The sequence below is a fragment of the Phycodurus eques genome, chromosome 14 (assembly GCF_024500275.1).
Source record: "Phycodurus eques isolate BA_2022a chromosome 14, UOR_Pequ_1.1, whole genome shotgun sequence".
In the NCBI taxonomy this organism is placed as follows: domain Eukaryota; kingdom Metazoa; phylum Chordata; class Actinopteri; order Syngnathiformes; family Syngnathidae; genus Phycodurus; species Phycodurus eques.
In genome coordinates this window covers 14,298,906-14,324,243 of record NC_084538.1, presented here as the reverse complement: position 1 = coordinate 14,324,243, position 25,338 = coordinate 14,298,906, and the positions used below count along the sequence as shown (strand labels likewise).

At 40.8% G+C, this 25,338-nt stretch overlaps 3 protein-coding genes across 7 annotated transcripts in view; 1 reads left to right on the top strand and 2 right to left on the bottom strand.

Moving 5' to 3' along the window:
- dnajc17 (DnaJ (Hsp40) homolog, subfamily C, member 17) overlaps positions 1 to 17,627 on the top strand; it is a 33,170-nt gene extending 15,543 nt beyond the window's left edge. For 2 of the 5 annotated variants that reach the window (XM_061696204.1, XM_061696205.1), the window contains one exon: positions 17,390 to 17,627. In XM_061696204.1, the coding sequence (XP_061552188.1) occupies positions 17,390 to 17,515 (126 nt within the window). In that variant the 3' untranslated portion in view covers positions 17,516 to 17,627. Of the gene's footprint in view, positions 1 to 7,371; positions 7,448 to 7,504; positions 8,890 to 17,389 lie in introns of those variants that run through there. The other 3 variants (XR_009769794.1, XM_061696207.1, XM_061696208.1) reach the window with 3 other exon arrangements.
- Positions 4,930 to 7,161, bottom strand: LOC133412673 (cdc42 effector protein 3). The gene is made up of 2 exons (XM_061696209.1): positions 7,052 to 7,161; positions 4,930 to 5,894 (listed from the first exon to the last, which is right to left on the bottom strand). Exon 2 carries the CDS (start codon positions 5,858 to 5,860, stop codon positions 5,150 to 5,152), a length of 711 nt encoding a protein of 236 aa, XP_061552193.1. The 5' UTR covers positions 5,861 to 5,894; positions 7,052 to 7,161; the 3' UTR covers positions 4,930 to 5,149.
- Positions 17,628 to 21,271: 3,644 nt separating the features above from the next.
- Positions 21,272 to 25,105, bottom strand: gchfr (GTP cyclohydrolase I feedback regulator). The gene is made up of 3 exons (XM_061696357.1): positions 24,986 to 25,105; positions 23,548 to 23,642; positions 21,272 to 22,995 (listed from the first exon to the last, which is right to left on the bottom strand). The coding sequence occupies exons 1-3, from the start codon at positions 25,019 to 25,021 to the stop codon at positions 22,866 to 22,868; spliced, it is 261 nt and encodes an 86-aa protein (XP_061552341.1). The 5' UTR covers positions 25,022 to 25,105; the 3' UTR covers positions 21,272 to 22,865.
- Between the last annotated feature and the right edge of the window lie 233 nt (positions 25,106 to 25,338).

The window sequence follows — 25,338 nt, the reverse complement described above, 5'->3', positions numbered from 1 at the left end:
GCTTCCAGTCCAAATGTAGTACTCTCTGCGGGGAGCAGACGCGTACACACATTTAGTATGAGACTTCAGACTCCGGGTCCAAAAATGAGGCCTAAAAGAACAGGGACCATATGTTTTCCTTGATGACCCTGTCTCAGTGCGAAGGGGGTTCTATTTATTAATCTTATGCAATAATCTTAGCGGCACACTGTAGTGTCCCCCAGATCACACACAGATGATCACGCTCTCTCTTTCTCTCTGTGTGTGTGTGTGTGTGTGTGTGTATGTGTGTGTATATGTATATATATATATATATATATACACACACACACATGCACAACAAAACAACAAATCTTACATAAACTTTGTCCCTGCCAAAAGTAAAAATTCTTATACACTAAGATTTGCTATACAGTATATATTGCTTAAGTATTATGTATTGTGTCCTCCACAATAGTTTACCATATTTGAAGTGAATCCATCATATAGGATTTATGTTTGTGCATGTCCATGCTTGATTTTTCCCTCTCGATCTGGAGAGGCATTGCCGACTTGTCGTGACACACACCAGATTCAGCGGATCATCCCCGCTGGGATTGTTTTTTCAGCTCGTCAGTTTGGTAGTGCTTGAAAAAGGCACTTTCACCCAAATTAGCCCTTAAAGTCTGGAGGAAATGCACTCTATGTATGTCATCAAGTACATGCAGCCTCATGCATTGTATAACGTGATAGAGTGCTCTTTCAAATATGGGTGATGGGCATTTGTCATTTTAGAAGGAGATCCAAGTGGAGCATAAATGGCTTACTCCCGTTTAGTATGCTATGCAATTATTGTGTTCCATGCTGTATGGAGAAAGTTGAAGGAGAGGGACAGAGACAACAATTCTCCGATAGGATTATAGAACACATAATGCCCTCAACTTAAAAAAAAAAAAAAAATCTGACATTTTGTGGTTTATTCAAGGCATTGATCATGTCCACTATGTTTGTGGAGTGTTTTGAAGCAGGACCCCTTATTGCTTTGGATTACGTTGTTGCTGGTGTTGTACCAAACTTTCAAATCATGAAGACCATGACAACCATGTTGCTTTGACAAATATTGCATTGTGAATGTAATTTAGCTTAACCTTTTATACAATTTCCGACTAACTTCTTACGGGAACACATTTCAAATTGTCAATAATATATAGTACAACCCAAATTCCAATGAAGTTGGGACGTTGTGTTAATCATAAATAAAAACAGAATACAACGATTTGCAAATCATGTTCCACCTATTTTTAATTGAATACACTACAAAGACAAGATATTTAATGTTCAAACTGATAAAATTGATTGTTTTTAGCAAATAATCATTAACTTAGAATTTTATGGCTGCAACACATTCCAAAAAGCTGGTACAGTGTCATGTTTACCACTGTGTTACATCACCTTTTCTTTTAACAACATTCAATAAACGTTTGGGAACTGAGGACACTAATTGTTGAAGCTTGTAGGTGGCATTCTTTCCCATTCTTGCTTAATGTACAGCTTCAGCTGTTCAACAGTCCGGGGTCTCCGTTGTCGTATTTTATGCTTCATAATGCGTCACACATTTTCAATGGGAGACTGGTCTGGACTGCAGGCAGGCCAGTCAAGTATCCGCACTCTTTTACGACGAAGCCGCGCTGTTGTAACACGTGCAGAATGTGGTTTGGCATTGTCTTGCTGAAATAAGCAGGGGCGTCCATGAAAACGACGTTGGTTGGATGGCAGCATATGTTTCTCCAAAACCTGTATGTACCTTTCAGCATTAATTGTGCCTTTACAGATGTGTAGGTTACCCATGCCATTGGCACTAACACAGCCCCATACCATCACAGATGCTAGCTTTTGAACTTTGCATCCACAACAGTCCGGATGGTTGTTTTCCTCTTTGGCCCGGAGGACACGGCGTCCACAATTTCCAAAAACAATTTGAACTGTGGACTAGTCGGACCACAGAACACTTTTCCACTTTGCATCAGTCCATCTTAAATGAGCTCGGGCCCAGAGAAGCCAGCGGCGTTTCTGGGTGTTGTTGATGAATGGCTTTTGCTTTGCATAGTAGAGTTTCAAGTTGCACTTACGGCTGTAGCGCCGAATTGTATTTACTGACATTGGTTTTCTGAAGTGTTCCTGAGCCCATGTGGTAATATCCTTTACACATTGATGTCGGTTTTTGATGCAGTGCCGCCTGAGGAATCGACGGTCACGGGCATTCAATGTTGGTTTTTGGCCTTGCCACTTACATGCTGTGATTTCTCCAGATTCTCTGAACCTTTTAATGGTATTATGGACCGTAGATGATGAAATCCCTAAATTCCTTGCAATTGTACGTTGAGGAACATTGTCCTTAAACTGTTCGAGTATTTTCTCACGCACTTGTTCACAAAGAGGTGAACCTCGCCCCATCTTTGCTTGTGAATGACGGAGCAATTCAGGGAAGCTCCTTTTATACCCAATCATGGCACCCACCTGTTCCCAATTAGCCTGTTCACCTGTGGGATGTTCCAAACAGGTGTTTGATGAGTATTCCTCAACTTTCTCAGTCTTTTTTGTCACCTGTCTCAGCTTTTTTGGAACGTGTTGCAGCCATAAAATTCTAAGTTAATGATTATTTGCTAAAAACAATAAAGTTTGTCAGTTTGAACATTAAATATCTTGTCTTTGTAGTGTATTCAATGAAATATAGGTTGAACATGATTTGCAAATGATTGTATTCTGTTTTTATTTTTGTTTAACACAACGTGGCAACTTCATTGGAATTGGGGTTGTAGTTTGCTCCAAAAAAAAAGTGTCCTAGTTTATCGAAAGGATGCACTGGTTTAAATTAGTGTGAAATATACAAAAGAGATGTTTGCATTTTTCATTAGTTTTGGAAAGATTTGATGTGATTTTTAGTGTGGTCAAGATGTAAAAATTATTGTGGTACGAGCCTTTTCTTTGTGACTATCACAAGAATGAATATCTGTTTTGGATTGCTTTGGTCCCAAACTTTAGTCTGATTAAATGTTCTGACACGACTTGACAGACAGCTCAAACAATATCAATTTCACAAGATGACCATGTGTGTGTGTGAAACCTGAAACACATTTCAGTAGCATCAAGTTGTGCTGGGAGATTTGAGTACATCAGAAGGACACATCTCTCATTTGCCAAAACAATATTTTCAATGTTTAGATAGTCCCTAACAACATTCATAAATCATAAGAGCTACACTCGAGAGAGATGACAGTGCTTTTGGTTTTCTGTGTGACAGCAAGTTTAGATTTTTGGATGGAGAGAAGCAGTACCAGATGGGATTTAGTTTTGTATTGTGAAGGCAATAACATTGGTTTTCAAATATTGCGCCCCTCTTCTTGTATCAATCATGTGGCTGACCACTTGTTGAGCTGTACTTTGTGATTCGTCACACTTTACCTCCACAAATATGACCTCACATAAATGCCACTATTTTTTTGCATTTGCCCTTCCGAATAAAACTTTACATCATTGGGCGTTAACATTTCACGGTTCTTTCCTCTGATAAACAAACTTAACAAACAACTGACAAAAGCGCCCCTGTATCAGACATGGAATTATGTCCACATCTTTACATGCAAATTGCCTAGTAGCATTTCATCTTACTGCAGTCTTATTTGAACACTGCTGAATGTACCACTGCAATTTAGACTTCCAGTTTTATATAGTGCAGTGATGCTCTTTTAGTCTGTATCTATAATATTTCTTTAATATACCTTAATTTGTCAGACCAAGACTAATTTCTTCACAATGGCTTATTCTTTGAAAAGCTATATTGTCTGGTCACCAAAGGCCATTGTCTCTAGTGTTGACCATGGTAGTTCTAGCCACAAAACCATCAGTCTTGGAATTTTAAATGTGCATTTCTTTACTTCTCCAAAATACAAAACAGTACATTTTTTTCACAATCTTTTTTTCTGATTTAAAATATAAAAAAATCCTGGACAATCACGCTCAGTTTAAAATAGGAGCGATCCAAACAGATATAGTGCAGACGCACCCACAACATTGCTGTTTCTGTTGGACATGCACATAATTCTTAGTCTATTTCCTAGCAGTGGGAGACTTGTGGTTTGTACATGACCCGTGCAGCACTTTGGTATGTGGCTCATTGTGGCTTTACCCCACAATTGGCTTTACCATCTTTCTTACCGCTATGAAAGATGACTGACTGGAGCTGTGTCTTCTTCATTCCACATGTGCCCACATTTGCATGTATTCTCTTCCTTTTACATGTGGGCGAGAGTGTGTGACATACAAGCATATATTTTTCACACCAGAGGTTTGTTTGGTCAGAAGGTTGTGTTTAAATCCTCATCAAGACTTTCACAGCTGTAATGAATGTCTTTGGTCCTCTTACTTCAACACCCCTGCGTATATGGAAGTATCACTTTACCATTTACCACATTCTCTCTCATATGCCATTCACCAGCCGTTTGGACTCTGTTTGCAGCTGAGAAAACAGCCTGCTCATTTTTTTTCCTCTTCTCTGAGGTCTCGGACCTGTGGGCCGGCATGGGCCACGGTGAAACCTGCTACCACTGGCTATGGCTTTTATTGGAAGCAGAGTTAAGTGTTTGTTTTCACTCCATTGTTAGGAATGAGAGATGGGGGGTACCTTGGTCTACCTTTGAGTGGGGCCTCAGAGATGCGTGCGGAGGAAAAATTGCTCTCTGCACACAACAGATTGGCAAACACACCAAGACATCACAGCTCGAGGACCTTGGGTTCTAGCTGCTGTTTTTTTTTCTACGCTACACTACTTAAGCATTAACAGCTGTGAATTGTACAGTGTGGTTTGGGGTATAACAATAATAGCAAAGTCAGTACACAAAATGGAAAATTTACAACTCAAAAGTTTAATATCAATATCACCACAAAGTGGAATATGAAGTAGAATACCTCTGGTGAAACAATTTTTTTTCGTAAACAAATTACATGCCACACTTAACATCTGCCGATGATTCCAAACCATTTTACTACAATGCGGATGTTTTCACGTTGTTCACTTGCTTTTCTCAAGAGTCATGGAAGATTTTTACTATGCTGGAGAGCTAATGATTTGTGTTTCCCAGAAGAAACTGGAGTTTGATTTTCTCCTTTTCTCTTTTATTCTTAGCTATTTCATTCAATGTTGAAGTTTGTCCATCACCTGCAGGACATCGTCCAAAATGGAAGGACCCAGGTCGAGGCTAAAAGAAAAGCCATTGTCCTCCTCTTTCTGTTGTCCTTCACTTTTGTCACCGACCACCGAGTAGTTGCTATTGCTGTCCGCGCTCAGGTTGTCCCACCCAGCACTGGAAAACTGATGGGTCGCAACGTTGTTTCCCCTTTCATACCTGTCCACCAATACAGTCTCACCTTCCTTGCTGTCCAGCAGTGGCATAGAGCTGCATTTCTTCCTCTTCTGGCTGGCATTCTCCTGGTGGTCCACAGGCCAGTCCGTGCTCTTGGAACCCTCTGCCTCCATATTTAGACGAGGGGGCTTTGGGGGTGGAGAGCAGGCCAGGAAGAGATTTTGCTCACTTTGGGAGCTTTGTAGAAGCAGGCTGTGGCCCATTTTTAGGAAAGAAAGATCTCCAAAGCTGTCTCTATGGGCATCATTTCCAATATGTGAGATATGGCGGAAATCAGCTAGTGGTAGACTGATCATGTTGACAGAGAGAACCTCTCTGCGCTTTGAATGTCTGCTTGACCAACGACCAGAAGTTGGCTTTCTGTGCAAGGATGCTCTAAGTGGCATCTTGGCAGTCTTTAATAAAGAATTAGGTGCTTTATATGTCCTATGTGATCTCCAAAGTCGTTGAACCCTTTTGTGTGTCCTTCTTTGTTCAACCATCAATACTTGGAATTTGACATTTTGGGAGCATCATCTGCCAAAAAAAAAAAAAAAATTAATTATCATGGACTAAATATAATATTTTCTTCCTTTTGGTATCTGTCACATGTCTTTTATGAGTAAAATAATTTCATCAATTTGTTTAGATCACATCTGTTCTGGTTCTGTTCTATGTCATCATGCAGGGCCTAACGTGAGACTTTGCTATATCAATTGGCTTGAAATTAATTGGCAGCCTTTATTTAGCGGTTGCACCTGTGCCACTTGATTTTGGTTTAATGAAATTCAGTATTATTTTGCAGCTGTGTGTGTTCTAAGTGTGCTTTGAAGCTATAATCTTCAAATATTTACTTTTCAAATCCACATTTTTCCCATAAGAGCAGGTGTGGTCTGTTGTGTATCTTCCAGCAGAAGACTGTTTGCCAGCTCGAGACTTCCAGTAAGTGTAGCTCCACAAATTAGTATCTTGCGTGTCCTTGAAGGTCTTAGTTTTATTTACCGTTACTTCTGTAATAATAGCTTGGAACGCTACCATGAAAATATTGTCTTCTTTGTGAATAATTCAAACAGAGTTCAAAATTATTCAAGAAATTGAAAAACAATGGGAAGGTTGGACTCAATCAAACAGTAATATTTGAAAAAAAATCTGTGTTCATGGTAAAGGTCGAACCTTTCACCTTTTTGTGACTTTTTATTATTGTATTAAGTAAAACCAAACTGAGTGGACCAACCCTGGCATGTAGATTAGATAATCGTGTCAGGGTCTGTGATTTCCCAAACAGCTTTGTCCACATTAGATCTGTGTTCGTGACTTGAAACACTCACTTTGTAAATTTGTAAACCACTGCAGCAAACAGGTTTTGTTGGCCCGTAAACGTTTTATCGGCGCTTTAGTAGCAGCAGGAGATTGGAGCTCACGGACAGAGCAGCATTCCTATCCCAACATGTCAGTTTGGCCAAGGAGGAGACTCAGCCATGGGTTTTTGTCCAGGAAACGCTCGACATTGCCAAGTTTAAATTAAAGAAGCCCATTAAAGCAGATAGGCCAAGAAACACTCTAAATGATCTCTAAATACTGACATAAATGATCCACCTTTAAGATTAGGAATGTAACCCTTGAAAACATTAACCAACATTAAGAATTAATGATTTAAAGCTTTTCTTTCCCCAAAAAGATTGATTGGTTCTTACCTGTGTTCTTGAGCAAATACTGGATATTTGAACTCCAAGCTTGCACACTCGAATGTGTCATGAAACCTGGCTGTGCCTCGTACCTGAACACTGACAAACATGACATGACGGGGCTTGTTCAACTGTTGCAGAGAAGACTTCAATAGGCAGCCTTGGGACATAAACCAACTGAGCTAAAATGGGATTTTCATCAGTGACACACCAGAGTTTTTACATTAAGATATGCATCTACCTTTTGCTTGCAGTCCATTAGAGCTCTGGTTTTTTCTTCAATAATCCTTCCCTGTGCTAACTCCCATTTTCTCTGTGGAACTCTCCAGGTGTGTTGCCGTTGAAAGTCTTTGCATGAGGGATAAACCAGGTGAGGTCAGAGTCCAAGTGCGTCAAAGCATCCAGGTAGTAGCGCTTTTACAATGGTATTTCTTACTTCACCTTACAATCATTCCATTCTAGGATAGTTGCCAGCCGTCAGATGATATCATCCAGGTTGCCAAGTGAGTTAGTTCTTTAGTCACCAGTATCAAAGTAAGTCCTGCCGGATGCTTGGCTGCACGTATTACCTATGGGAGAGGGTGGGCGCACGGTTAAAGCTACTGATTAAGGTACTGATCCAGCGAAAGACTGAAGTACACAACTACTGCCCAGTGTGTAATTGCATTATAGATTGAAAGGGTGAGAGTGGTTGAATTTCAATAGTGCAACAAGTTGTGTTTTAGAGTGTGCCTGCTCCATAGCGTGTGTCTGCCTTTGTGAAAAGCCGGAAGTCACGGCCAGTGAGCAGACAGGCCAGCTGCCCAGAGGAGGAGGTTAACCGATCCCTAATCTCCATGACATTGTCCCGCTAGTCTGCTGATTTCCTGACTGCTGTTGGCTTGTCTAAAGCCCATAAGTATTACCACTCTCCAGGCCCTTCTGCCTGACTGGAGGCCTACAGCTTCCCTGTTTAATCAAAGCACAGTATCACACACAGACATGTTGCACTGGTTACACAAGAGAGATAAGCGCAAGAGTGTTGACTGTGTACAGTTGTAATTGTCGCATCTCCTGACTTTGGAATGTAATAGTGATAAAGGAATGGTAATTATATATATATAAAAAAAAAAAAACCTTTACTGGTGTGAAGGACAGGCCATTGTTATCTTTTTACTGGCATCTCTTGCAACTTGTGTTGAAAAGCCTTTTCAGATGCTTTTTTCCCTTTCACTTATTTCATTCAGTTGACAGATTGAGGTTACCACCCTGCTCTGATACTACCATCATGTTTATGAAACTGAGTTCGTCCATGTTCAGTGCTTTCCTTTTGTTCCGTAATAATAAACATCCAGGATGCAATGGAAATGGACAAATGATATCTCTCACATTGATCTGTTAATCAATAGGCTTTGCCCCTCTTGTTCTCTCGCTACACACTCTGATGCCAGAACACCAGACGCAATTACTCACGCAAATGAAATTATCATAACATTTACTCAACAGGGAAACACAACATTAATGAAAATTTGTCCTCTGAGAAGCCCTCTCCTACATCCACCTATAACCACAGAAATAGAACTACTTTCATGCTCTTGTCTGCAATCAGACTGAAGCCAGTGTTATTTAAGGTATTTGGGAATGAGATCCCGGCCCCACCTGTGTGGAGTTTGCATGTTCTCCCCGTGCCTGCGTGGGTTTTCTCCGGGTACTCCTGTTTCCTCCCACATCCCAAGAACATACGTGGTAGGTCGGTTGAGGACTCTAAATTGCCCGTAGGTGTGAATGTGAGTGTGAATGGTTGTTTGTTTATATGTGCCCTGCGATTGGTTGGTGACCAGTTCAGCGTGTACCCCACCTCTCACCCGAAGATAGCTGGGATAGGCTCCAGCACGCCCGCGACCCTTGTGAGGATAAGCGGTACAGAAAATGGATTGATGGATGGGAATGAGATCACATGGCCCCCCCCGACTCACCAAGAATGGGCTTACTGTGTTAGGTTTGTTGTCATGCTATATAGCCTTTGGGCTGATCCCTTTATTCCTGACTGGATTTCTGTGTAAATCTCCTGACCAGAGTGGCCAGTGTGGTGGATGCAGCTATGCTGGGTCTGAAATCTGGGATGCTGCGTATTTCTGTCACCACAGAATAAAACTGTTTCCAGGTATTTCTTTGACTCATACAAGAATCCCAAACTGAGACTTTTCTGGATTACTTTGGCATGTTATTTTGGGTGCTGCAGCTTCCACTCTATGGCGCTAAATTGTTACAGTGACCTCTGTATGTGATTATCTCACACAAGAAACATTTTTGGTGGCACATTTGTCTGTTGTACCTTTAGCTTACTTAAATTCTCAAATTATGATAAACTCACCCATTTTCTCTCCTCATAATAGAGCAGCTCACTTGAGTAGCTCACTAGTTGCCCAGTTTCTGTGGTCATCGCTAAAACATTTATTTCCTAGTAGTTATCTTTTGTGATCCCCTTCCAGTAATTTAGCTGAGAAATGCCTCAGTGAACATTTGTCATCATTGTTTGTCTCCTGTGAGATGACTCAAGGCTGAATAGGTTTGACAATGCTCCAAAAGAAACTCCACAAAGAGGAAGCGCATGCACTCTGTTGCGAGATGGGCACAAAACAGACTAATCCACCGGTACTCAAAGTCCAGGTGTGACATTATTGACTCTTAGGGTGAGACTAACAGTCCTTGATAAATCTTACAGTAGCCTCAATTCATGTCAGCAATATTGCATCAGGGCAGATGTAGTGGGGAGATTAACAGGCTTGATAATGAATGGTGAGACACTACCAAAAATGCTATCTCATGTCTTAATGTGTGTTGATGCAAACAGCACCAATTAAAAATAATTTTGGCAGTGTGATTTGGGTCATTTTGCCTGATAAAAGATCTAATCAGTTTGGTTGCATCTTTCCTTAAATTAGTAGACAAGATATTTCTGTCGCCAGATTCTTGACTTTAATATCCTCTGAGTTTCACAGATGTGATTCGATGTTTGAGATCATGAGCAGATCATTTATTTCTTGAAGCTTGAGCCATTGTATCATTTTGATAAAGGTAAAGGTCTAATCCACAGGTGTCAAACTCGCAGCCTGGGGGCCAGATCCGGGCCGCCACATCATTTTATGTGGCCTGTGACAGCAAATCATGTGCAGCGACTTCATGTTTCTTGCTAAAATACCAAAATTGCAAGTTGTCTTCACTTTTAATAACATGGAGATATTGCGAGAATTTTTCTATATTTATTTTTAATTTTTTATTTGTTCCCCTCCAATCCCCTTTCAAAACAAACTCAATAATAGTTTAACAAACAACTTCTTCCTGGCTTATGATCTCAAAGTAGTTATCCATAATTTTTTTTGCATGTATGTAATAATATGAGGCAATCATACATTTTTGTGTTCACAGTCATAAGAGCGCTCTGAGGGAAAGCATAACTACAATGTGCCCCACAACAAGAATGAGTTTGACACCCCATCTAATCATTTCAGAATTTCTTCTCATGGCAGTGATGCCTGTTTGTTCTTGGCTAAGAGATTATTGAGTTTAAAGCAGAGAATATCAGCTCTTGATTTGGTTGTGCGAATGTGAATCGGCAGCCTGTTTACAGCTCCATTAAATTTCTCCTTTATTTACACTTTCCACCCTTAATTCTTTTTGTGTCATACAAAACCGTTTGTATTACTGTATTGCAACGTTTTAGCCATGATATTTTTCTTAGCAGAGAATATCGTGTGTCTACGATCCTACAACAGCGAGGAGCTTCTCACCAACATGGAGCCAGCTGGCAAAAAATTCCTCGCGGAGGAGATATGGAGAGGTTTGAGGCTGGCTAAAAAGTAAAGTGAAGCGAGAGCAAGGACTAAATGTTGAAAGGATTTGAACCATTCCTTCTGTATGTCCGTTGTTTGCCAACAGACAAGCTAATGACTGTTAGACAACTGCACTCGTTTGTTTACATTCAAACTTGAGCTATGGCAGCAAATGTGAGTGACATCATGCGTGCTGTGATCGCAAGATTACAATTTTAGCATTCCGGCACACTCATACACACTCATCGTAGGAAACTTTAGTCATGTTCCTCTCTCGCATCTACATACAACTTCACACAGCATGTTGGACTGTGCAACAAGAGGGATTCAAACTCTGGACCTCCTGTATGCTCGATGCCAATGTGAAAGGAGCTCTTATGGACTAAAATTAAAAAGAATATTCATTCTTTCTTCTTCTGGTTTATGTTTTATGTTACATCTTATGTACAACACTGTTACAGCTGAGGTTGTTGTGAAAGTGTTCTTTAAATAAAGTTGAGCTGTTATCAAATACAACCTGGCCAGCTCTGTGGCTTTAAGATTAGGGCAGAATAACCAAATAACACCAGAATAACCAAATAACACAATGGCTATATACTATTTAATGTATATATTTAATATTATATTATAATAATAATATTATAATATAATATTTAATTCACTAGTAAAAAGTCCTTGTCACTCCATTTAAGTGTTAGAGATTGCCTTTGTGAAAATTGTGTGTGTGAGGCATCTTTTGGACTAGATCAGAAAAATCATCTACCCATTTTCGGTAGCACTTCTAATTAGGGTTGTGGGTGAATTGGAGCCTATCCCAGCTGACTTTGGAAGACAGGCAGGTTACAAATACAAATACATTCTTTGCATCTGAAATTCTGTTGTGCATTTGCTGTACTGGACAGTGGACATACTCCTAGAAATGATCCACACCTTTTTTGTTGTATAGGTGGGTGGTCAGGCTAAGATTGTAAAGCTACTGTATATCTTCTGGCATGTGATCATTAGTAATTATTAAGTCACGATGCGGTATTTACATTATAAGCAGAACTTTCAAGTAAACAGTCCACAGCATGGACACGTTCCACCAGTTCTGGACTATAAATGATAAGGAGTCTTTTTAACATGGCAATGCAGAATAAACTGACACGACCCGTCTGTTTATTTGGAACTTGCATTTCAACATTTCTTTTCGGCAGTTATAACGCCTGACCTTTTTTTCACATCTCCAAGGCTGGGACTGCATTCTTACCAGTTTACGGCCGCTTGTGCTTTAGTGGGAAATCTGTTGCCATCAGAGTGGTTTTCCCGGAAGGCTAGGACCTGAAAGACATAATTTTGCTTGTATAACGATATGTTGTTGGATATTAAAGAAGCCAAACCCCCACAACTTGCTATTCTGGGATCCCTGAGCCCATCCATCATACAGAGTATGCAAGGGCACCAGGAGTTCAGGCCTCTGTTGCAGTTTCACTTTTCACTGTTTATTTCTTTTGATTTAACCGTTTCCAAACACCTCTGTCCAAAGGTCTCAAGTCTGTCCAAATGTGTGAACACATGCAACTGTGCATACACATCTGCATATACAGGCCCCACCAAAGGTATTGGAAGGGCAAGGTCAATTCCTTTGTTTTTGTTGTATACCGGAGACGTTTGGGGTTCAGATCAAAAAATGAATCTGAGACAAAAGTTTTCCAGCTTTTATTTCATGGTATTTACATCTAGATGTGTTAAACAACTCAGGACAGAGCACCTTTTGTTTGAACTCACCCACTTTTCAAGTGAGCAAAAGTATTGGAACTTGTGACTGATGGGTGTTTCTAGTTGCTCAGGAGTTGCCTTTTAGATTGATTACTTATACAGAAAAAAGCAGAAGAAAATGGAAGGATGGATGGCTGGATCATTGGCGGTCTTCCATTAGGGAACCAGATGTTCTCAAGACATGCATGTAAATGGTTATATGCAGGAAGTAGATTTGGGCCTTTATCTCTGTGTTGTGTTTGTTCTTCACTAACAGGAAAAACACTGTAATTGACCAGACCTTTGGGGTTTTATGTCTGCCGTGTTTCATAATGAGTGATAATTAATCCACCATCATTTCCAGAGCTTTGTGTCCATGAATTCACCTTTTTGCGTGTGCATTACCCTGCTTGTCTGTTTTTTATTATTTAGCAGGACACACTCTCTTTCAAACGTACACGCATATAATCTCTACATAAGGGTTAATCCCTCATAAATCATCTCCTCTATATCTCTGTGACACAAACAGTCCTACAAACACAACACACACACCACCAGATAAATAGTTCCTTGATTAAATTCACCCGGTGCGTTAAAAGCAGAGAAGCTGGTCTAGACACACAAGACTACCATATCTTTTTTGGCAGCAATGCCTGCAAATTTTCTTTGCTCAGAGACGACTGAGTTTAAGGTATATGATGATGGCTTTAATGAGTAATCCATTATCAAAAACAACCTGAACACTTTGTGGCTTCAAGATAAGGACCATGTCATATTTTATCTAAAAGAAAATGTAATCTAAAAGACTTCACTAGTTGATGCCACTCTTTCCATGAGGTCTTGATGCAAGAATCTTGAACCTGTAAGAGGTGCTAAAATTTTATTTAAAATGCGGATGTTTTTTCCAGTTTGATGCGCAAGGACATGTAATCTGTTATTTGTGTGTTCAGTCTTGGAAAAAAGTCAAAACAGTTTTTTTCCCCCTATCAGTGAATAATAGAAATAGAAATATTCTGTCCCTGCCATCATAAAACATTATTAACGGTACAGGCAATGAACAGTTTCAATGAACAGTTTTTAACATTCTTAACTCTCATACATGTGTAAGAAGAAGCACACATCTAATCTGTTTGAAAGGAGCTATGCCACGGTATAAATCTGCACACAGACGATGCAACGACCCGCTTCATTGGGTTCTGTTAAAAAAAGGGGTGAAAAAGAGGCCAGCTGTATTATGTACCTGATGAGTCAATTTTGTGGAAATTCTGTGTGAAAGAATACTGCTTTAAATTTAAGATGGTAAATATTATCCACTCCTCCTTTTTAGGCTCATCCTTCTTTTGGTGTACATATATCCAATTCGAAAGAAAAAGCAAAATACAGAAATTGTACAAAGGGGTTCCTCTATAAAAATAAAAGACGAAAACCTTGATTTCTGTTAACTTCTTGGTGGCATGACATCTGCTCTACTGCAGTGGATTCATCCATCCATCCATCCATTTTCTGAGCCACTTCTCCTCACTAGGGTCGCGGGCGTGCTGGAGCCTATCCCAGCTGTCATCGGGCAGGAGGCGGGGTACACCCTGAACTGGTGGCCAGCCAATCGCAGGGCACATAGAAACAAACAACATTCGCACTCACATGCACACCTACGGGCAATTTTAGAGTCTCCAATTAATGCATGTTTTTGGGATGTGGGAGGAAACCGGAGTGCCCGGAGAAAACCCACGCAGGCACGGGGAGAACATGCAAACTCCACACAGGCGGGGACGGGGATTGAACCCGGGTCCTAAGAACTGTGAGGCTGTATGAACTGGTTGCCAGCCAATCGCAGGGCTGCAATATAAGAAAGTGAAAAATTTAAGGGGGTCTGAAAACTTTCTGTACCCACTGTACATATATATCTATATTTACAGTAAAAAAAACAAAAAAAAAGTATTGGAACGGTATGGTCAATTCCTTTGTTTTTGTTGTACACTGAAGACATTTGGGTTTCAGATCAAAAGATGAATATGAGACAAAAGTTTCAGAATTCCAGCTTTTATATATCAGCGGTATAAAAAAATGGGTGGATGCGTGGGTACTTTTTCTGCAAAATATTCTGTAATCTAGTACTTTACTGTGTTCAGTTTTCTCAGTCCAGTTGCTCACTCACTGGCAGTCCAGTTGCTCACTCATTGGCACTCATTCATGTCTATGTACACCACACACACACACACAAAACTGCCACCTGCTGTGTCTGAGAAGGAGTTTCAGACTATCCGTTTGCACACTTTACTGACTCACAGAACTGGAGGTATTCATGATGTCATGACTGGCCTGGGGTCAGCGTCGTGTGTGCTGTTTTGAGGCCTAGCCATGTGCTGATGTCACAGGGCTAATCCTCAGCTTGTTTCATTGTGCGTGTGTGAGTTTTACTCCCATCCTGCCTCTGTGGTGGCCTTGTTCACGCCTCCCTTGACTTTACACAGGCCCCCTTGTTTGTGTTTTGTGGTTTCCTACTTACCAGCATTATAACAACGCACACATGCATGTATATGTGCACAGCAAGTGTTGAGTTAACAGGAGTGATGCACTGGCTAAACATGTACACTGTTAGTTGGAACCATGGGCAAGGAAATGTGTCACACTGCCCAGAAAACATCTGACTTCTCTGGCATAGCTTGGTAATGACAAGGTCCTATCTGTTCTGATTTGCACACCACTATTGTGACCATTAGAGGGCGGTTGGGGTTCAACTACCGTATTTTTGGGATCATAAGGTGCAGCGTATTAAAAGGTGCAGTCTCAGTTACGGGGTCTATTTCTGTATTTAACACATACAGAAGGCGCACCGTATTATTGGGCGCAGGCATGGTAAAACATACGCTAGCTCAAAACATACGCTAGCATGCATGCTAGTGTATGTTTTTAAAAAGGCAGCGGGAGCAAAACTGAGTTCGGTTGTACTTATTGAAGTATTTAACAATGTACTCATGTTATTTTTTGATCAATCCTCATCCACAAATCCATCAAAGTCCTCATCTCCTGTATCCGAAATTAACAGCTCGGCAAGTTCTACATCAAACACGCCGGGTTCCCTCTCGTCATTGTCGGAGTCAGTCTCGTTGCCGCGGGGCTGTTCAGCAATGCTGCCGGCGTTTTCCTGCTTCCCTCACTTGTGAACCATGGATTCGTTGATCTTGAATTCTCTCGCGGCTGGTCGATTCCCATGTTCCTCCGCGTAACTGATAGCCTGCAGTTTAAACTGTGCTTCGTAAGCGTGTCTCTTCGTAGATGCTATTTTTGGGGGTCCTTAGCCAAACCGATGTTGTTTTGCACAGTGCATATACCTCCTGGAGGCGTGTCGTGAGCCTCCTCTTTCACGCGCACCCTTGCCCCTTTAACGTCCGGATGCTGTCCTCAGTCACGTCCGCCTTTCCTCTATATAAGTAGCGTGTCGGCAGGAAATGCTCCCAGTCAGTCAAGCTCATCAAAGTCACACAACAACATTTACAGATTTTGGAACTCGGTTTATTATCAGGCGCCCCGTCCATTTTGGAGAAAATATAAGACTTTCAAGTGTGCCTTATGGTCGTGAAAGTACGGTATGCTGCCAAAGTGACTGCATTTTTAACAGCATGCTTGTATACTTGCTTGTGTCCTGTTTAATTTGATGATGCAAGAGGTATTCGGTCTATCTAATAGCGTTTGCGTGATATTTCATAGTTATGTGTCAGACAAGGGCTTGAGCTCACATTGCTGGAATGATAATAGCAGCTTTCCCCAATCCAGGGGCCGCATGGTGGGGGGAGTAGGGGCGAACCTCCCCTCACCGACCCTCCTCCTCTTCCTCAACACTTACCCTCATTCTCTCAGCACATGGATGCTGGAGTCCCCATGATGCTTTCCAGATGCTGTAGTCCAGTGAGCGCATAGACAAAACCTACCTTTCCTCTTTGGATCACTGGAGCTCTCCCCCAGACCTTCTTGCACAGACCCACTTGATCTCTGCTGCAGTACAATGTCTCATTAAAGAGACACTTCCTTGGCCCGGCAGACTTTCTGGCTATGATCATATAAAACAGCGGCTTTCTCTGGGGAAAACCCGAAAAAGAATTATGCTCACATTTACAATAATTGCATGTCTTCTCCTATACGGTCCATCTTTGTGTACTCTGTTGTGCGTGCTGCCCTGTGTGTGACATCCCTAACTGTGCAAATTGTGTACGTGTGAGTGAGTGAGATATAGTCTATGTTCCACACTGCTTGATTAGCCATTAACCAGTGACCATTTTCTGATTTCCCACTGTCAGGAGAAACTCTTGGTATCTTTGTCTAAGTCCAAACCCTGCAAAGCAATCAGGCATAGACCGTTAGAGGCCAGGCCACTGACAGGCCCAATGCAGGCTGTATAATGACCTCCGGCAACGGAATTACCCTGTCACACTTGCTGTCCAGGCTGCTGTCTCATGCATGTTCACCCTCCCTACCGTCATGGCGATTGTTAGAAAGATGAGAGCATGCAGCATGGTTGTGAAAGCAAACATACAGTAAACGGTGACAGTGTTGCCCTGTGATGCTGTTGCCATGAAATGAAATAAACAAACTCCTTAACTGGCCAGTAACTTTGTGCCAGTCTAAAATGTGTTGAGAGTAGATAAGATGGACAAATAGTATACAAGGGTATTGGAAAAATAAGCACATATTACTGTATGCTGTATTGCTTATCACACGTGACAATAAACTTCATTAACCTGTTGTCTCTCCTATGGGCGACCTTTTTGAGAGTGTGTGTGTGTGTGTGTTCCTTCTACAGGGCTCCCTGTCCAATGAACGCGACTATGAGAGTGTGGTGATGATGAGGATGAGACAGGCAGCTGAGCGACAGCGACTCATTGAACAGATACAGAAGGAGGATGATGAAGAAGAAGCTATGTCCTAGCACCAGAGGACCCGGCTCAGCACCGGCCCGCAGCCAATAAACAGAACACCTGTTTTAAGGTTTAATTTTTCAACGTGTTGTTTTGTGTTGAATCAGCCAAATAAATCTTCAATGACCACATAAAGTCTGTCGTTTTAATTTGCATGCTGTGTTTCTCCTCTAGCGAAGTGAGGGCGCTGGTAGGATTCAGGGTCATGTGGTCTCAGAGATAACAGGACGCAAGTATGGATTGTGCTACATAAAGTCTTAGGTACAGTAATTATTGTATGGATGCATGGATATCAGTGTTTGCATAAGGTGGACTACATCACTGCAACGTTTTAGTCTGGTTCAGGCAAAACCAACAATCTAATTAAGTTGGCTGACCTAAGATGCTTCATTTCGCAAGCTTCCATGCTTTCCTCCTGATGTTGAAAAATTTTGAGTCAAAAATGAACAATACATTCTCTTGCACCATTGTTAAGGTTGCATTAGTTACATTATTTAACGGCCATTAAATCCAGTTGCAATTTAGTCATTGTATAAACCTCAATGTATTCAAATAGGTATGATTTTTCTGGCAAAGGGAGACAACTCTTTAATGTAGCCAAAATCCTTCATCTGTGTCATGCCCATACACTTGTCCAGTAACTCAGTGAAAGCAGCTGAGACGTGTAGCGATCCAAACCACAGTCCGTGACTATTTGGATTTCATTTCTCCCCCACGAACCAACCGTCAAGCCAACTTTAGTACATTATAGGTAGAACTTGAGAACATCTCGTGATAAAATACACACGCAAGAGGCCGTCCGTCATTGCTTTACATGATTATTAATGTATTTGAAAACTTTACTTTTAAGACAGTGGGGAGCATTTGGGACTAACACTAGACAACATGATGTTGTTTATTTTTGCTTGACTAAATATAAGAAGCAATTGGCAAGGTGTTCTTTGCTTTCAAGCAGCCACTGCAATTGTCACCCCTTCACAATCTTAATGAGATACAATACGAGAGTTTTATTTACAATTCAGTCTTGACTGACATGCTCAGATAGCGAAAGAATACATAAATAATTAGTGACGTAAGCAAGCTCTATCTGCACCTGCAGCTGCGCCTGCACGCAACAAGAACTGCTTTTTTTTTTTATAATTGTGAGAAGCCAAAATTGAAATCAACATTAACATTTTATGAATTTCCCAGCCAGTATGTTAAAAGTGTAAACAGTTTCATTCGAATCGCAAGTTGTTGTAAAGCCGGTCTGCATTTAATTCATTCAATTAATCATGGAAACCGATGTCTCACGCTCTCGGAAATGAATCAATATTAACTTTCCATCTTTGTATTTTTAATAAACACACACAATATACATTAGAAATTTATTTGAAGAATGAATATAGGCCTACATCGGCGACCTCTGGGTGAATTGGTTGTCAGTTTGTCTGGAGACGTGTCTGAGACGTCTTCCTGGTGCAATATTTTTAATATCTCCCGGGACTTGGAGTCTCCGCGACTGATCGGTCTCACCATTCTTGGCGACTTCTACACCAGTGAGGTAGGCACCTTAATCCAAGGATTCACTTCCCTTTTCATTCTGTCCAGTGAATATTTACATTATTATCAATCAAATTTGTTTAAGCAGACTCATCGTTTATTCTTATGATTTAAATGAAGATCAGACCACATTTTATGACCAATTTATAGAAATGTAAGAAATTCCAAAGGTTTTTTCCTTCCCACTCTAAATCAATTTTTAAAAAGCTTTACTTTAAAAAGAGTCTTTAAAGAATTTGTAACTTCCTCATGAGTACACATCCATTTTTCTTTTACCGCTTATCCTCACTCGGGTCGCGGGCTGCTGGAGCATATCCCAGCTATCTTCGGGCGGGAGGCGCGGTACACCCTGAACCGGTCGCCAGCCAATTGCAGGGCACATAGAAACAAACAACCATTCGCACTCACACCTACGGGCAATTTAGAGTCTTCAGTCAACCTACCATGCATGTTTTTTGGGATGTGGGAGGAAACCGGAGTGTCCGGAGAAAACCCACCCAGGCACGGGGAGAACATGGAAACGCCACACAGCCGGGACACAAATTTAGAAATTTTCTCTGAAATTATGATGATGTAGCAATGGGGTTGAGCCCAGATTTGTTTTTATTTCATGTTCGAATTTTGGGGTGACCCAGGCAATAGCTTCATCTCAAAGTTTCAATTTGACACACTTCTATCTTTTCTATCCATGAACAAGCTTGAAGTGCATTCTGCACTAAAATCTTTGTCCCCAGTGCAACATGCACTGTGTTCCTCTTATATGCACTCTAAAGTGCTCTGTATTGTATCTTGCAGAGCTGGTATCACTTTAGTCATCATATCATTTTTTCATATTACAGTTTACCATTTGCAGGCATCTACTGGCCAAAACATTGGCTGCACCTGCACTTATGTGATGTAATACGGCACCTCTCATGTAGCTAAATAGGTTAATATAAACATTTGAAACCCTTCCCAATATGATGCAGTGCACAGATTACAACCACAATAATTCAACTCTGTTATTCAAAACTTTCTGACACCGCTTTTGTGTGCCGGTGTCACTAAAGAATTTGTCTGCAATCTATATACTTTCAAATAGTCATACAATCGTCTTATTTTTTCTCTGCATTTGAAGTTTTATGACGTAAGTGAGCCCATGTGGTGGCTTTTTCTGCTGACATTACGTTATTTAGGAGCCACATGGGAGCTTCATAGCATCCAACCTCTGTGCCACTCCCACCTCTGCTGTGTGGCTTTGTTACACAATGTCCAGCTGTGGAACATGGTGGTGCGGTGGAAGACATCTGCTCTTCTCCTCCTGCAATATCCATTTATCCCTTCATCTCATGGGTTTATTTATCTGTAGGCTTTTTTGAACAACAGAGCAAAATTCCACAAATACAAAAAAAAAATCTGTTCAAACGACAACAGAGGAAATGTAATTACAGGAAACCAATTTACTACCAGACCTGCTCTGAGCCCACAATGGCTTGCATGCGAACCAGGATGATAGGATGGGCCTGTTGGTCTTCCCCCTTTGTAAACCATTACCAGCAGAACCTTCCATGCATCTCTGCTGAAGATGTCATGTCTGTAGACATATGAAAGTGTTTGCACAAATAGTACTATGACTAATAATAATCGTCACCATCATCATCATTACTTTGATTTATACAGGGGTCATCATCACCTTTCATTCAGTAAGCATGCGGTAATAATAATAAATAAAATAACCACCATACAACTGGGACCCCAATCCTTGGAATCAGCTTCTTCGCTTTGCATCCTGTCTCCAACCCCTTTGAATTTTAATTTGTCATCTCATGTCATCTCATTTTGGAGTCATTTTATGCTTCAAACTTTGTGGAAACATGGGGGAGGTCATTTTTGGGGCAAGGCATTGCTGGATGACTGGTGTGGAACAATTTGAGTGATTTAATGTTAACCCCAATAAACTGTCATCTCGTTTCTTCAAATTCTCTTCTCGATGCTTTGACAAAAAAATCCCACGCACCTCAAAATCACATCACAACTGTCTGTGGGAAACTGTTGTAGCTGAAATAGAGCACACCAGTGCTACTTTCTACCGTTTTTCCATTTTCAACTCCTGCAGCACTTGGAGATTAATCAGTTTTACCGAATAATTAAAGTTAATTTGTTGGGATGTTTTTTTTTTCTTCAACGCGAGCCCCCGCTGACGTGCATTGATTATACTACGACAACAAAAAACGTGGACCAGGTGATACGTTGACGTTTGATGTTTACTTGTTGAAATTTTTTAAAATTGTTTACATACACATTTTGAAAAAAAAAGGGATATTTTTCAGCACTTATATTTGCACATGATCTGCAAAAAACATAAAAACAACAAAAATGCAACTTAATGCCATAGGGAAATACTGTTTCAAAGCTTGTTTGGTATTTAGGAGAATTGAAGCAAATCGCAGAAGGAAAAAACAAAACAAAAACTTGTTTTGAATGATGTCATTGCCATTTCCTTTTTCTATTTTTTTTTTTAACACCCGGCTCTAGTTCTGTAACAACATCCATCCATCCATTTTCTGAGTCGCTTCTCCTCACGAGGGTCGCAGGCGTGCTGGAGCCTATCCCAGCTATCATCGGGCAGGAGGCGGGGTACACCCTGAACTGGTTGCCAGCCAATCGCAGGGCACATACAAACAAACAACCATTCGCACTCAACATTCACACCTACGGGCAATTTTAGAGTTGTCAATTTACCTACCATGCATGTTTTTGGGATGTGGGAGGAAACCGGAGTGCCCGGAGAAAACCCACACAGGCACGGGGAGAACATGCAAACTCCACACAGGTGGGGCCGGGGATTGAACCCCGCTCCTCAGAACTGTGAGGCAGACGCTCTAACCAGTGGTCCACCCTGCCGCCTGTAACAACAGATCTTTAAGAAAGTTTTTTTTACCACATCTTAAATTAGCAATGTTTTGTGTTCTCATTTTAGCTTAATTAGCAGAATACAAATCTCAGTATTTCTTTCTATAATACTAAGCCCATATTGCCCACTTCCAATAGTAATAAGTACCGGCATTTAATCATAAGCATTTGAGACTTCTGCAAAACATTGCCAAGATTACTGTCAATTTAAACACATCAAGCACAGTGTTTCATATCAATGAATGAAATGTTATTATTATGTCATGCATACAAATGTACACCCAGCCCATAGGGGCTTTTAAAACAACAACAAAATCAAATAGTCGAGCACCAGGACCGAAGTGCCACAAAGTCATGTCTTTCTTGTCTTCTTTTTCGAGCTTTAAAAATAAAATCTGCATTTCGAAATAACATCAAAATCAAACAGCCACTTAATCTTTTCCTCATCTGATCGTGAGAACATATCAGGGTTATGTTGGATATTATCATTAAACAGACACTCTCTGAGGTCATCATATCACATCACATGTTTCCATTGGAGGTTTGTATTTCAATACCCATAGACAGTAAAAGTACCTGACACTCCCTAAATGTACATTTGGTCATCACATATTGATTAATGACAAAAAAAACCCACAACAAAATTGGAAGAAATGATACATATAGGATCATATTCCTCGTTTCATAATTTGTCAGCCTGCGATTGACTGGCGACCATTCCGGGGTGTATCCAGCCTCACGCCAGCTAGGACAGGCTCCAGCTCATCCACGACCCGAAATAAGGACACGCGCACTTACAAGGCTGGCTGGATGGATTGATCGATAGATAGATAGATAGATAGATAGATAGATAATTTGGCAGCACTGAAAATCCTGCAGTAAAAAATAAAGGTCCTTAGCATGTTTCCATGTCTGCCTGTCTTATTGTCACTCTATCTCCTTGTGAAGGCACCACACCAGCGTCTGCCCCACCCCCGTCATCGTCAGCATGCGGTAGCCGATCTTCTCTAGCTTGTCCAACACCAGGCGAGGAGGCTCGTCCACTTGGTACTCGGAACTAAATGAGATACACAGAGTTAATATTCCAGTACTGTCCGCAGATGTGGGTTCTCACTAAACTTTGTTCGGAGGTTTGAATCTTTTTAATTGTTCTGCAGTTTGTTCACTTCTCTGCACACCTTCATCCATTTCCCAGCGTTTGGATCTTGTTGCCAATGACAACACCTCCCCAGTCTGTTTCCCATCACACTGACAAGCCTTATTCAAAACGTGCAAAGCAGCAGTGTTGCCTTTTTCACCACATATGAGGGCTTATACTTCCATGTGACTGTGTTCTGATGACACCATGGACATGTTTATTGCGCCATTAAAGTTAACACCATTTTGTACATATGGGAATTTGAAAACCACAAGACCTGCGAGCAGCATTAGAAACAAGCCATTACACTTTATTATCCCCAAGCTGGATGATGCATCACCCAAATATAATTACATCAGGATAGGATGTACGGTTAACGACGACCTCCTTTAATGTCAAACTATTACCTACTGCAGGTACCTTATTAAGTCTACCTGCAACCAATGGGGAAGCGCTCAATTCAGTACTCACAAATGATTTCCCAGCATGGTTGTTTTCCTTGCTCCCAAGTAATTCATGACAGCTGGATCAGAATGCTCATCTCCCACATTGGTTGGGCCGTTCTCCTGAAAGACAGCAATGAAGCACGTTTATTTGATTTCTGCTTGCTGGTGTTGTGCAACTCAAGTTTAGTCTCACTTGCAGGTGTGCATACTAATCCCCAAACACGTGTAAGTGGACCACCTATAAATAGATGATCCAATTCTCACAGCTAGGGAAGTGAATTAGGTTGTGTGAGTTCAGTTGTACAGGCAACAATGGAAACTAGGGCAATATTCTTTTAGTCTTTTGCCATTGAGATTTTTAAGATTTAGTTTGTGTGTGAAAAGTGTATATTGCTGGCATGGGGCTGAAACCTACTATGTCCAAATTTGGTCAACATCTTTTTTTTTTTTTTTTACACATCTATACTATTGGTCAGCCCTGACACGGGTCTGTTATTTGTTACAAATTATTCACCGCTCTAAAGAGTTGCACAAGGCTTCCTCTCTTTGATGATGCAATGTTAATGGCTCAACAAATGGCTTCTTTTTTTTGTTGTTGTTTCCTGAAAAGTGATGTTTCTGGAGATGCAATTATTCTGCAGATACTGTATGTGATGCAAGTATACACCGGCCTGCCACAATACTAGGACCACATGTAGAATCTTTGCGTTTAAGATATCCAATATTAGAACCGAATCAAAAAAGAAAATCTGCATTTACATAGATCATCGGTTCTCAATATTTTTACTTTTACTTTTTGGTTCCTAAATAATTATTCAAATAAAATGTATTGCACACAAGTTAAATAAAAATGTACCTAAATAATAGTTTAGAAATAAACAGTTCTTGAATATGAAATGTAAATGTACTGTACATTAAAAAGTAAAATATAACTGAACCGTACTTAGGCGGTGATTCTTTCACATGCAACGAGGAGGAGGCAGCGTACCACAAATGGTGCTTGTACTACACTTTGAGAATCAATGACAGAAAAAAAAAAAGATCTTTTGTGACTTGTGGGACACTAACTTAACAATATGTTTAGTATTGCAGCTTGCAGTGGCGTGGAACTTTACTGCACCATAATGGAGCTCTGTCTAACGTAGGAGGTTAATCAAATATTACAAATGGCACATCACACAACCAAAAAATAATAAATGGCATGCAAACAAAATTGTTAACTGAATATCTTTGTAAAAGCAGATCTACACTATCTATCTATCTACGCAAAATTGATTTGAATGTACTATGGCCAAACTTCTGTCTGTTCTGTCTGCACTGCACATTTCCCCCCATTCATTTGTAGCATGCACCATGTTGCAATGCCACTTAAATAAATAATAAATAAATAAATGACCTGCAGCTCCACCCTCACTAAACAAGTACAACACGAGACACGACAGCCAAACACTGTATTTACGCACCAGTCGGATCTGCGTGCTGATCAGTATGTAAGGCATGTCCCCTCCGTAGATTCGCACGTCTCTCCCCTCGAATATTGACACCGAGGAGGTTCCTGAGGCGACAGTTCCCCTTTTGCAAGTTGAGCTTCGACTGACAGCTATTTGCAGAATGCGGAAACACCCACCACCATGGACCAATCACAGCGCGCCTCGATCTACTGACCGGATTATTAAACATAAATACCACTTTGGAGTCCTACAAAACGCAAACATGCATGTATTTCTCCGTTTTAGCTCGATGTACACCCGCTTCGTTAGGTAAAAGGATATCATCTAATGATATCCAACGTATAGCCGTACTGAGAATCACAATA

Bases quoted from the DNA above. Each gene is read 5' to 3' on its own strand.
- LOC133412673 (XM_061696209.1), bottom strand. From the start codon at position 5,860: ATGGTTGAACAAAGAAGGACACACAAAAGGGTTCAACGACTTTGGAGA.
- gchfr (XM_061696357.1), bottom strand. From the start codon at position 25,021: ATGCCTTACATACTGATCAGCACGCAGATCCGACTG. The intron at 23,643-24,985 runs GTGCGTAAATAC...GCTGTCTTTCAG, and splicing joins TCAGCACGCAGATCCGACTG to GAGAACGGCCCAACCAATGT. The intron at 22,996-23,547 runs GTGAGTACTGAA...TATCTCATTTAG, and splicing joins ACCATGCTGGGAAATCATTT to TTCCGAGTACCAAGTGGACG.